Source organism: Ambystoma mexicanum, chromosome 7q (genome assembly GCF_040938575.1).
Source record: "Ambystoma mexicanum isolate Mex_15411 chromosome 7q, UKY_AmexF1_1, whole genome shotgun sequence".
NCBI lineage: Eukaryota > Metazoa > Chordata > Amphibia > Caudata > Ambystomatidae > Ambystoma > Ambystoma mexicanum.
This window is the reverse complement of record NC_090941.1, coordinates 364,105,915-364,119,151: the sequence shown is the minus strand read 5'-3', so window position 1 is coordinate 364,119,151 and position 13,237 is coordinate 364,105,915. Positions and strand designations below refer to the sequence as shown.

The 13,237-nt window shown below is 43.7% G+C and overlaps 1 protein-coding gene across 1 annotated transcript in view; it reads right to left on the bottom strand.

The window, feature by feature from the left end:
* LOC138528045 (protocadherin-9-like) overlaps positions 1-13,237 on the bottom strand; it is a 1,594,414-nt gene that overhangs the window by 1,572,912 nt on the left and 8,265 nt on the right. The window contains exon 2 of the mRNA XM_069639479.1: positions 10,927-11,128. Within this exon, the coding sequence (XP_069495580.1) occupies positions 10,927-11,128 (202 nt within the window). The remainder of the gene's footprint in view (positions 1-10,926; positions 11,129-13,237) is intronic.

Here is a 13,237-nt window from a genome sequence, read left to right as displayed (position 1 = left end):
CCGCCAGTATACTGGCAAATGGAAGATCTGATGCTGGCACTCAGTCTTTGCCTGTATATGTTAATACCAGCATGTTAATTCAACACCGGCCAAATGGTAATGAGGCCCGCTGAAGGACAATATAGATTATGGGCCTGCTTCTCAAAGAGCTAAAATGGTGCCAACTTGTAGATTGTTTGAGCATCTGAGATATGCAGAAACAACAATATACCAGATTCACAAAGCCTAAGACATGAGCAAATCTTGAGATGCCTGTAGCATCTCCAAAATGCTCATGTGCAAATGAGATCCACAATAATTTCCACATGAGCATCTAAAAGATGCTCCAAAAAGCTCAAAGATGTGTTCCTGCTTTAGCCTGAGTAAGGTTAAAGGTAACATGAATAAATATGATATGAGATGCTCAAGCAGAAATTGGAATTCAACAATTTGCACATGAGCATCTTAACCAAGAACACATATCTCACATTTGTTCCAGTTTTAGGCTTTGTGAATAAGGTATTTACGTTCACAGGAACTAATCTGAGAAGCTCAAGTTATCGGCTAATTTGCTCAGTTGCAGATGTGTTGTTTTAATTAAATGAACTGTGGTAAGTCCGAATGAGCAATCAATTTATTGAAGTGCCCAAAACCTGTGTTATCCCTATGAGGAAAGTTCCTAAACTAAAGAAAAATAAAAGGTTCAAAAGGGGCTCGTCAGTCTGTTTCTCACTGCTTCTCGCCCGTAACACAGTTCAACAAAACAAAGCAACAGACACTCCGTAGGGCTCCTTCAGTGGGGTTGCTTTCCGCTCAGCCCCTTCTTAGCATTTAAGAACTCCTCATGGGGTTGCTTCTTTCTCTGCCCCTCTCGGCCTTGCACACATCCTCATGGAGTTCCACACCCCCTCTTGGGGTCTCTTTACAGAGGGCCCACTCTGGGCCTGACTGCTTCTCTTTTTCCCACCCTGGGGTCTCAGTGGGATTTTTGTCCTTTATGTCCCTCAAGGGAATAACCGCTTACCTTGCCTCAGCTGCCGGTTTTGCTGCGGATAGGCGTCTCTCTCAATCAATGTGGTCTCTGTTCTCTGGCTCCGACCAGTGGTCCCATGTCTGTTGGAGCTGTGGCTCCTCTCCCACCTCAGGTCAGCTGGTTTCTTTGGTCTGGCATCTCAGCGTTCTGCTGAGATGCTTCTCACACATAGTTTGCCGTGGGAGAACCTCTGTGACCAGCCTTGTGCGGTCCGACTTCTGGTAATGGAGTGGGCTGTCCTGCGGTGCTTTCTACTCTGTCACCCAACACACCCAGCGAGTGTGCACCACCTTCCATTAGCCCTTCTGGAAGAAGGTCTCTTTTTACTCAATCACAGAGTGTATTTGAACTCTGTAGCGTCGCAGACTTGGGAATTTCTATCTTTCACAGATGTCCGCCTTTTATCGTCAATGTAGCGAGGGGGTGAGACTTTGTCTGATTCTCTGCACTGCGTAAGCAATCGTTTACTGAAAGGGGTCAGAAAACATACCAGCCATCAGTGGGATGTCCGGTAAATTGTTATACCTCTGAGTCTGCATGTAACAAACACAACCAAAGGGAGTGTGATAGTTTTCCTATTCATTGATGTCCTGTCTTCAGAGGGGGGTCAAGCCCAGTCGGATCCTGTTTGCCTGTCCCCTAGGGGGTGATAAGTGGAGCAGGCTCACATCTCTAATCCCAAAAGGGGTGGCTTCCCCTGGGAAATTTTGACAAAATCCATGGATGCGTCACCAAACCTATTAACTGAATTCATGACTATGAGTATGGCTATAAGTTCATAACAAAGTAAATCCTACATCATATTGACAGGGCAAAAACATATATTTTACTTGAAGGTTATCTTATAATAAAATTTAAATAAAACCTGAGCGAACCATTTGTGTGTGCTGGATACTTTTCCATCCCTTCGTCAAGACAGGAGATTACAATGCCTGTTTCATAACAGTGCCATTTTACGACAAATTAATGACATATTTTAGTATTCCGAATTGAGGAATTAGCATATTTTAGTTCAGAACAAAATATCCTTAACTCCAACCTAACAACGGCCTTCAAAGTCACACGTTTCTTCTCAGAAAAGGGTGCCATTCAATTGGAAGTTTCTAAAAACTCCACAACATAAATATTAATTACAGCAGAAATAAAATAAGGTATTTCAGTATATATATATGTGTGCGTGTGTTTGGGGGGGGTGTTTATATGACAGTTATAGAAACATTATTATGGCCTGATTTATAAAGCTTTTTTCAATGGGATTTATCATATTTCAAAGATTGCATGCAATGATGACATGTAGCCTCATGGTCATGCAGGGCTGTTTATTAAGTACAGCAAGTTCATAGGTAGTCCTCTCGTCAGTAAGTTACAGCATACAGAAGTTGCTATCATTAGACAGTCACCGGTCATCCATCCTTACTCCAGCCTGGCCACTCTCAACTGTTCATCATGGAACCCTCCTCTGGCTAGCAGGTGAAAGTTCCATGATATCAGATGATCCATTACCACCCGGCAGGTGGGAGCCAGCTGTTATGCAAAGGTTGAAGGCAGTACCCTCTGGGAACACTACAAGCAACTATGACTACAGGTACAGGCAACACAACCTTTGGTATAAACTTGTATTACACCGTTTTGGTAGTGTGTTGAGCAGCCAGGCTTATCTCAAGAGGGGAAATGTGAGCAGTAGTGGAGTTACACAAAGATTTCCAGTTACAGGTATTCAAATAACCTCTTACACTCAAGGTTGCTTGCATAAACAATTATTTATTTATTTATCAGTCAGCTATAAAGCCTTCTTCGGAAGGGAGCAACATACTGGTAACACACAAACACACTTCAATACTGTACACTCTGAGTTTCTGAATCAGACAAGACCCTTTTGGGATGGCCCACAGACACAACCTAGACCCACAGTTGACTTCAGTAACAAGGGTGCTGGGGACATTAATATCTTAATGTTGGCATTCAGAACATTCTTAAAAAAGTTGGTAAAAGGCAAAGGTTATTAGAACACAAGACATTACAAATATTCATAAGCAGTGCAAATACTTTCAGATAGCAATTAGAAGAGTCATACAATTCAATAGGGTAAGCCAAAGTCAATAGGCAAACGTCTTTGTATAGGATGCAGCACTTCAAGTAAGTAAATGGAAAAGTCTTTCCACAAGTTCTCAGGAGTCTTTGATGAAAAGAAGAATCAAATCTAGGGCCACACGCTGATTAGACTTGTGAGTTGTGGAAGTTACAAGCACTTCTACAGTAAGAGGTAAGTTCTCTTAGACCTATTTTACAGTACCTTGGTAAAGAAGAAAGATGCAGCTGATGACCTCTGTTCCTGTGCAGCTCTGCAGATCTCACTGTTCCTGGGCCTCAGTTGTGGGGACAAGAGGGAGGACGTCGGGTGACTCCTGCACTGCACTTGGACTGTCAAAACTGGCAACCAGCCAACTTCACTTTCAGTGGCTGTTTCGCATTTCAGCTCCTTGCGGTACAGCAAATAGCAACAAGCGCGGTTCCTGGTTGTCAAGGTGGACTTTCCTGGCTTCTGAGGTCCCGCACTTGGCTGAGGGGGGTCAGGCTCAGTCAGTACTGCTTCTTGGGAGTCTGGAGGATCTTCCAAAAGCTTTAGGCCAGCTTAAAGGTAACGCATACAATCTGTTGTTCCTCTCCCTGGCTATTTGTTTTCCTGCAGCAACTCTGAGGAAAATCCACTAGCTCTGAAATGGATGTCCAGGTGACTTACTTTAGAGTTGATTAGTCCCACCAACTCAAAGGGAGAAGTCGACCTTGCCGGGGCTTCTCTGTCGATGCAAACTTGGCAAGTAGTCACTGCTGCAGGGCTCCACCGGGCAAACCAACAGTCCAGGAGTTGCAGCAGGCATCCTCTTCAAGCTCTTCTTCGGTTCCTTCATCCAGTGTGCGACTCTGCCTTCCAAGCCAAAAGACTCACCTTTTTTCAGTTCTCTCCCATTCATTCCAGCCTAGCTGTCACTCACCCAGCAGAGTGGCTGTTCTTGCCGGACAGTCAGCCAGCCAATCAGCACAGAGTGCTTTTGGGTCTCCTCGGAGACTAAGCACAGCAGGTTTGGGCACCTCCCTCACTTCCTGCCTACCCCTGACAATCCGGAGCCAGAGGCAGGTTTCATTCCTAAAGCCTGCCAAAGGTGAATGAACAAAGAGACCAAACCTGGTTTGGCGCACAGAGAAACTCTCTAGAAGGACCTTCCGACAAAGATCTGGTGAAAAAGAAGACAAGGCACCATTTTAGCTAAGATGGTGGACGCCATTTTAAAAAAGATGGCTTCCGCGATAATTTACTAGAGCCGGGAACGGTCATGGTAAATGCAAACCAAGGTAGTTCAAAACAAAACCACTGCCACCAGCCAGTCAATTGAGGAGAGGGTAACATATAGTATGCTACATAAGAAGTTAGACAGAGGGGATACTAAGTAACCCCTCCAGCACTCTACTGTAAGATATCGTCTGCTGGGTCTAGAAAGTTACAATGCTAAGTAAAGTCAATTTCACTTTTACTGCTCTGGGAAAGAGTAGTTGATCCCAGAGAAGGTTTTTATACCTGGGGAAATGTGAAAGACTTCCCTGTAACACTGCACTGAAGGTGGTTTGTGTCACAATTGTAAAAGCTGATGCCTGTGGAGGTGATTAGACTCCATAACCAAAAGAAACAGTGTATAAAATCACATTAAAATGCATGGGAGAATGGGGAAAAAGGGTCACACTCTCTCCAGGTTAAAAAAATCAAGTCCTCAAAATCCAGCAAAGTGGCTGGGGGTCTCTAAGGTGGAGGGAATTAACACATTTCTGAGAATTCTCCCTAACACCATCCAATCAGGTGGCTAGGAACACAGGCTTGAACTGCCGGTGTAAGTCAGTGTTCCAAGCCGTATGACTGCCGGCTCCCCCCACTGCCATCTTCCCCCACCCCAACCCTGGTCCCTTTTTTTGTCTTTTTAATCCCTCCTACCAGCAAACTTACATTATTGCGGCCGCACCTTTCTCATTGCTCACAATGGCTGCCATGGAAAGGGAAGATGGGCTCTGTATGGAGACCCGCCTTCCCTTTCCATGGAGGCCATGTTGGTAAATGATTTTCCCTGCACGCATTTCCCTGAACGCATCCCGTTGTTGGAAGGAAAACACTTTGTTTAGCACCCCCATCAGTAATAGCGTTACCGCCACATTACCACACCACCCAATCACAAGTTTTGGGGACATTTGGGGGATACCTCTCCAACTCTGAGCTGGAGGTAAAAGCGCTGATTTTCCAGCCATTTTCGGTGCACTTACCACAGCAGAATTACCGTTGCTGTTATTGTTCTGGGAGTCATTGTATGTAATGCCTGTACAGAGCTCAGGCATTTCCCCTGGTGTTCTGCTGTCCAGGCCTTGGTTCTCTCCCACCTGGATGGTGGCAATGCTCTTTTGGAAGGCTTTCTGGTGACTACCTTTGCACCCCTGAGATGTGTCCTGCATGCTGGAACATGTCTCTTTAAAGTAATCATCAAATGTGCCAGATAACCCAACCCTCATCGAAGTGCACTGGCTCCCGTTTCATACCTGTATCATCTTCAAATCCTGCTTCATCATCAACAAGGCTATCACTTGACGTCCCAAGGCTACCCCACTGAGAAGCTCAGCATCTCCAGAGTTCTACGGTCCACTGGAAATAAGGAAATGTTCAGACTTGTACTCCGCTGGTGCATGAAGGGAAAATAAAACAGACAGGCCTTCTCTGTCCACACCCCAAAACTCTGGAACCACTTCTCCATCAACATCAGACTCATCCTCAATCTTCTACAGTTCCAGAAGGAACTTAAGACTTTTCACTTCAATGAAGGACTCCTCTCTAACACCTAGGTCCACACACCCTCCATTACCCACCCTACATGACACTGGGTGATCTGCCTTGAATGCCTATAGATCCTTTCCTAGCAAACTGCCTGCCCTCCACCTCCCCTGTTAGCTCTCTGCAACCTTGTTTCTCTGCTTCCCTCAACATGTTCTTCCCTCTATGATTGCGAATTGGTAAATTGCTTCCTAAAGCTAGGTCTGGTCTCAATTAATACCCTAATAATAATTGTATAATAATAACAATTATAGTAATAATATGATTATATTATTATTATTATTATTATTATTATTATTATTATTATTATTCTTATTATTATTATTATTATTATTATAACAATAACAATAATAATAATAATAATAATGTTGCACATATGTTTAAATTGTCAATGTGATTATCTTTGAAGTCTATTACACATCATTAATGAATATGGATATGTTTACATTATAATTGCCTTGTCACTATTCCATGTCAATACTTTTTGCAGACATTTCCCTTTGTGTCTTTGAAGACTATGCCACATTCCCATTTGCAGTGCTTTGCCACTCTGCAAAGATTTCTCAGTTGTGTATGCAAATACGGTGTCCATATTTGCCCATTTAGTCCATAAAATGAGCCTATTTATCAAATTTTTGGGTCGTACCCCCCTCCCACTATTGGAGAACGAACCATGGGCTTCCTACACAGATGCCATTGAATTTGGTCTGAACAAACGCAAAGACGAGTATTGTGTGCTCAAGAATGCGTAGATGGCGGCAATTTGGCCCATTTCATAAGTCATATGCAATGTCATCTGTGACATCATGATCCATGCATGATGTGAATGCGTTGTGACTCTGTTGCGAACAATACCTAGAAGACGTTATTTCAGTTTTAGGTTTTGGGGTTCAACAACCTTTCAGCAGAAAGCAAAGACAGTGGGAGCTGTCAGACCATTCCCAGTTCACACCTCCCTCGTCATGGTCCTCAAAATTAGAAAATTGCCCCTTAATGATCATACATCATTTATTATTACGTTGAGAGAACAATGCATGCTTTTTCACTCTGACGGGGCTTAACTAATTTAGCTATCCAGAACTCAATCTTATAATGTTTTGCTAATGCCACTATGTCAGTCTGACATCATGCTCACAGGTATTTGTGTAAATGCTAATAAATGTAGAGGTGCTACTCTAAAGTGTCCCCATTTCAGTGTGAGTTATACTCATCAGTGCTAGCCCATTAAAACATATTTCTTACTGATTCAACAGAAAGGGGCAGTGGCTGAAGGCCATGGCTAGTGGCCATGCAGTAAAATATAAGCGGGAATGGATAAAGCCCATGTCTAGCGTTTGGTTACAGTTGGAAAATAGACAGTGGGCACAGCCGATTGCTGTGGCCACTGGCCATGACCTGTGGACCCTTAATGTGGTAAAATATGCAAAGGGCACAACCGAAGGCTGTGGTCACTTGCTGTAACCAGTTAATGTCGATATGTAATCAGATATTTCATCAGTGGTGTCATAGATGATGTAATTAGTGATATCACCAGTGATCTTATCAGTGATATCATCTGTGTTGTCATCATAGTGGTCATAAGCTTCACAACAGGTGGTGAGAATTTAAGGTGGCTTTAGCAGAATTTCAGGGGTTTTGTTGCATTAAGTTCTCACCGTAATGTCCATGCAACCAAAGTTGTTTACTTGAATTTCAAGGGATTTGTTTTTCCATAGATTTAGCCACAGCCTTTGTCTGTACCCACTGTATATTTTAGAACACTCCCCAACAACTCACTACCCATGGTCTTTGTCCATGGCCAGTGGGCACAGACTTTGGACATGCCCACTATCCATTTTAAAACATGACCAGTCCACTAGCCATGGCCTTCATCGATGTCCTGTGGGCACAGCCTTCTGCCATGCCCACTGTATATTTTACAACACTACCGGACCACTATGGCCAGTGGGTGTGGCCTAACACCGATCTCACTGTCCATTTAAAACACTAACAGACCCCTAGCCATGGCCTTTGGCCATAGCCAGTGGGGAGAGCACTTGGCCGTCCCCACTCTATATTTAAAAACCCATCGCTCAAACATGTTCATTAATCACAGACTGATTTTGACCTGTTTTGATAGTGGTATTGTTATGTATAAAAGATTGCAGGCTTTGAGGTCTCACCATTTATTTAGGCAATGCACAGTGAGATTAAATTATTTGCCAAGGATCACACAGTTTGGTTAAGCAGTGTGCTACAAGACCCTTCTTTTATGGCTTTTCTCTTGTTGACAGTTGTGATACATCGCATGACCCCAACTAATGGCATTTAAGCAGTGCTGAAAAAAGAAAATAAAATGACTGACTGCAAGAATAACAAATTTCCAGGTACTTCGGCCCCCATAGTGAAAATTCAAAGCAGGCAACCATGAATGTACACTCAGTAAGTGAACATATATTTTAAAGTGAAATACACAAATGTAGTTCAGTTGACCTTACCGTCCCCTTAGAAGAAATTCCGTAAGACAAAATAGCTTTGGACTTTAAAAAAAGTAATGAACAATACATACTCTGGCAAAGTATAAAAGGTGCACAAAAGGCATCTGGGACTCCCATCCATGAAGTAACCAACCCTACGCTGCTTAGCTTTAAAGGGAGGAAGGGGCCAACCCCAAAACGGCTGCTTCCTTGCTTTGACGCTAAGCAAAGTCAGTCCCGGGTACTGCATGTATCGGAGTCCTGGATGGCTATAGTCTCTGATATTTGACCCCTGGCATCATTGTAGCTGTAATATATATATATATATATATATATATATATATATTTTTTTTTTATTTTTTTATTTTTTTAGCCCCAGGTGCAGGATTACAGATTGCCTTGGTTATCTGTAGACATTATTCTGGTGGTTATCGGTAAAAATGGCAAAACCCAAAAATGCTTTCCTGTCCCCCCTAGGCTCTCATCAATTGCCACCCTCCTTCATGTCTACTCCACCCACACCCATGATGGCCTGCTGACCTCTCCTGCCCTCTCCCATTCACCCACCACACTTGTTGTTTCGGTAAAACCATTTGCTCTGAAGTGTCGGCTATTTGCAGCTTTTCTTGCTGATGCCGGGCCTACAGAAAAGCTTCTTGGTGCAAACTCAGTCCCTAGATCCTCTGCAACTCCTAAATTTCACTTGGTGTCCTCTTGGCCCCCACACCCCACCTATAGCCTGATGGCATTTGCATGTTTTTTACCTGCAAATGGCTTTTTTCTGCATTTCCTTTTCCAATACCCTTGGCTACAGCCGCAATCTATCTCTTGCATCGAGAAAAAAAATGTTGGTGGCTGTAACATTTATAAACAACTGGTTTCTTGGCAATTTACCAGAGTTATTGCAATCTATTTTGGAGAAGAGGACACCCCTTCTCCAAGAAATATTTAAAAATCTACTGGACAGAATAATCCCAAACCATAAAAAGGCATCAAGTCAACGCTTCCTCGGCCGAGTTGTTTCGCACCTGGGTACCAATCCGTACAGCAGTTTGAGCTGTGCTGTCTGCCAAAAATGATCCTTTATTGTCTACGGTAAAATCAATGAGGATTAGGCCGCAACTGCATTGTTGTGTTTTGTTTTCTTAACAACTTTTTCATTTTTTAACAAATCATTCCCAAAATGTGCAGTCTAGGGGAGGTGGGTGGAAGTGGCGGGGCAAGCTTTCCTACCTAATTATATTCACAATTTCTATCAAATCCATTGCATGAGTTAAAATAATTCATTTTTCAAGGTTTCCGAAGGGTGTCTGACTCACTTTCACTATAGGGCAGTGACCACCGCCTTATAATATAACATTCATTTACATAACTTCATGAATTGCATTTCATAGCCGGTTACACGTGTTGCAGATGCATTCTGAATTGAACACTCTCAGCCTAAAGGCTTCGATACTTATCATTTCAACAATTACACATTTAATGTAATGTGACATGCACACATAGCATACTGCAGAGCAAATAAAATGTCAACACATCTGCCCCTTGTTCACAACTCTGTCTGCAAAGGGATGGAATTCATTCTACTGCCTGTCTTCACGAATTAGAAAACATCCCTTGGCCATGAAATCCGCAAGTAAACTAATTTACAGAGACACTGAATAATTAGGAGACATATGTGATAAGGATATGCAGAACACCCCCTGGAAACCGAACATTTCGCCGACGACAACGTGGACACACCTCTCCCAGGTGAAAATGTATCTTATGAGAACGAACATGACGAAATTAGTGATGACATATTCGAAATATGAACCCGCCACCAGCCCAGACTTTCTGCTAGTCAATCTACAACAGAGTATGTTTGATCAGCGTGTAAGCTCAGCCTGTTCATCTATATCGAAGCAACAGAAACTTCAGATGTGTCAAGACAGCTCCAGTTTTTGGATTAATAAGTAAGCATCTCTGAACTCACTCTACCCAGCATATCTGGTCTGTTGCTCAGTGGGCTAATGGACCCACTGCAGGAGCTTGTGTTTCACCTCAAGGTCACAAGTTTGAATCCTTGCAGGTCCACTAAACTCGTCATCCTACTGAGGTTGATATGTTGGGTGACATTAAACGTCTGTTATCTGTCAGTAGTGCCAAGATACTCCTCTGGGGGTGAAAGGGCTCTACTAATGCACCTGCTGTGTTCCTCCTGGCCACACATGACTCCCAATGTCCTGGATTTGCTCTTCCTTTAGATATACCAGACCTTAGGATGGCCTTCAGGATCTGAATCTGGGTTATCGATGGCAGGCTCTCTCGTTTGGTCATGCATCTCTCTGCACTAAACAGGTAGGTGGACACATAGTGGATACATACTTTACGCACCACGCTCTACGTGTTGCACACGTGCTATGGGTGTGTGTTTTCGTCCAATTTGCATTGAGATGTATCATAGCGCAGCATTTAAGGGGTTACATATGGGTATATCACATACACATCTATGAAATACGGACAAGCATTTCAATATGAGGAGACTGCATTGGCAGCCAGGCAGAGACATTGATCAACAAACAATGAAAACGTTCTTAGGGAAGAAGACTCACCCGAGTTGGGGTCTGAGTTGCCGTCCGCTTCAGTCCTCTTGTCCGGTGAGGCCTGCTCGTAGAATTCGTCCTGTGGCTGAACCAGAGGGAGAGGGTGTGAGATCAGGGTTCCACAGCCCACGGGCTCGTGGTCTCCTAGGCCACTGTCACTGCAGCTTTCCTGCGAGCCATCGGGGAGGTGAAATGTGACACGGCGCTGGGACTACAAAGAAGAGCACAGGATATACTTGTCATTGCTCTTCTTTTCTGGTAATTTAACGCTTTGTAATGATAGGAGTTAGGATACAATATCAATTTTAATTTCCAGCACCCCTTAGGATACAATATCAATTCTAATTTCCAGCACCCCTTAGGCTACAATGTCAATTCTAATTTCCAGCACCCCTGTGTCAATGACAAGGGCTCGGGGAGGTTCAAAGAGCTGCCCATTACGTGTCCACGCTGCCAAGGACGGCTAGCCTGGCATGAATGAGAAGCATTCATTCCTATTGTGCCTTCTTTGCATGTTTAGTGGGTGCAGGCAAAGTAGGAGATGGACACTGGCATTTTTGGGGACGTAACCAAAGGCAAGACAAGAAAGCCAGCAGTGATGGCAGCCCTTCATATGCAGTACAAACATAGCAGACATGATGCAAGGGTTATTAAAAAAAAAACAGTCAGGTAATCACATCCGTTTGCACAATATGATATTTCTTTTCAAACGTGTTTAAGCAAGGCGATTTGGCGCACAGTCAGAAGCATCTTTTAACCCTTCCACTGCCCTTAGCATGCAGGGGTGGACTTGGAATCAAAAGAGTCCCTTCAAATAATGTTCATAGTGGCCCAAAATTACATATGTTCAAGTCCAACACCTTTCCTATGGGAACATTTGGAAACAAACAGGTAACAACCTAAAAGAGGTCCCGGGTGCAGGGGCCTACCGGGAAATCTCCAGAGTTCCCTATAGGCCAGTCCAACCTGTTTGCATGGTGTTGTACACCCCAATTTCCACTGAAAATCTCGACACAGAAAGCTTCAAATATATTTAATGGTGGTTAGCGGGATAGGCATTTGTGAATAATATTGTCATGTTATGCATGTCTGATTCGCTACACAGGAGCTTAAAAAAAATATCCAGTGGCTTTAAGCCGCAGTCTCCACCACTGCACTCAGACAATGCAGGGCCGGTTGCCACTGCGCTTCGAGCTGGTGAGCGCAGCGGGCTGCATTTCCCCTCCGCAGCATCCTGAATAATACAAACACATTATTAAGACTTGCCAGTGTAAGATCTGTTTGAAGAGAGCTGTATGCGCGCTTTACATTGAAATAGCTTAATCGTGCTCGGCCTAAGCATGGGCTTAAAAATAGCCTTGGTGATCTCAGGCAATCGTCTCTCCCATTTCCCTCAAGCTATTAACTGCCTTGTGTCACTACTTCTGCAATTGGCCATCCGCGGAATTAATTACTCCCATCCTTATTGGCCGAGAGGCGTGCATTTTATATGTTTATTTTCCAGGCTGTACTGCTTACTACGCTTATATGTATGATTCATGAATCGCAAAATCCCCACAGATTCTTGTGTAGGGAAGCGTGAAAGGGAGATGTATATCTTGCATGGAGATTATTTTTCCAGCTACGCAGACATCATATTTTTGCCTCCTTGCACATTCAAATCGCTGATATTGTAACGTTATTTGCCGGGGCATTATGTTTCTGTGCATATGCATTTTGCCTCGTGTGGCTGCGTGTTTGCAATTGTTGAATAGCAGTATTTACCCATCAATGAACGGTGCTGTCAATTTGGTAAATTGCTTTGTTTTAGCTTATCTAGGGTATGTTTGAGTTTGTAAATCAATGCCTTTTAGCTAGCTGCTGGTGTATTTCTATGAATTCCCAACCAGGCCCTTTTCTAAGCTGCATGGACCCATTCACTGAGATCTGTCCAACCTAAGCCGGATGTCCCATGTGCAGGGGTGGACTGGCCTATCGGGAACCCTGGAGATTTCCCGGTGGGCCTCTGCATCCTGGGCCTCCTTTGTTTTGTAGTTCCAAATTGTCTCATAGGAAAAACATTGGGCTTGCTGAAAATGTGTCATATGGGGCCACTTTGAACATTATTTCCAGGGCCTCTTTTGGTCCCCAGTAATTATTTCCAGGGCCTCTTTTAGTTCCCAGTCCACCCTTGCCCATGTGCTGTAACAATATGCTGTTTGTCTCCCCGCTCGGTGGGTGCCCTTGATTCCTCCTTGGGTGTAAAACTCGGGCAACGAGATTGCACAAAGCAATCCCTTTTAACCGGGTGAGCAGTGAAATGGACAGGTTGGCCTTGCTC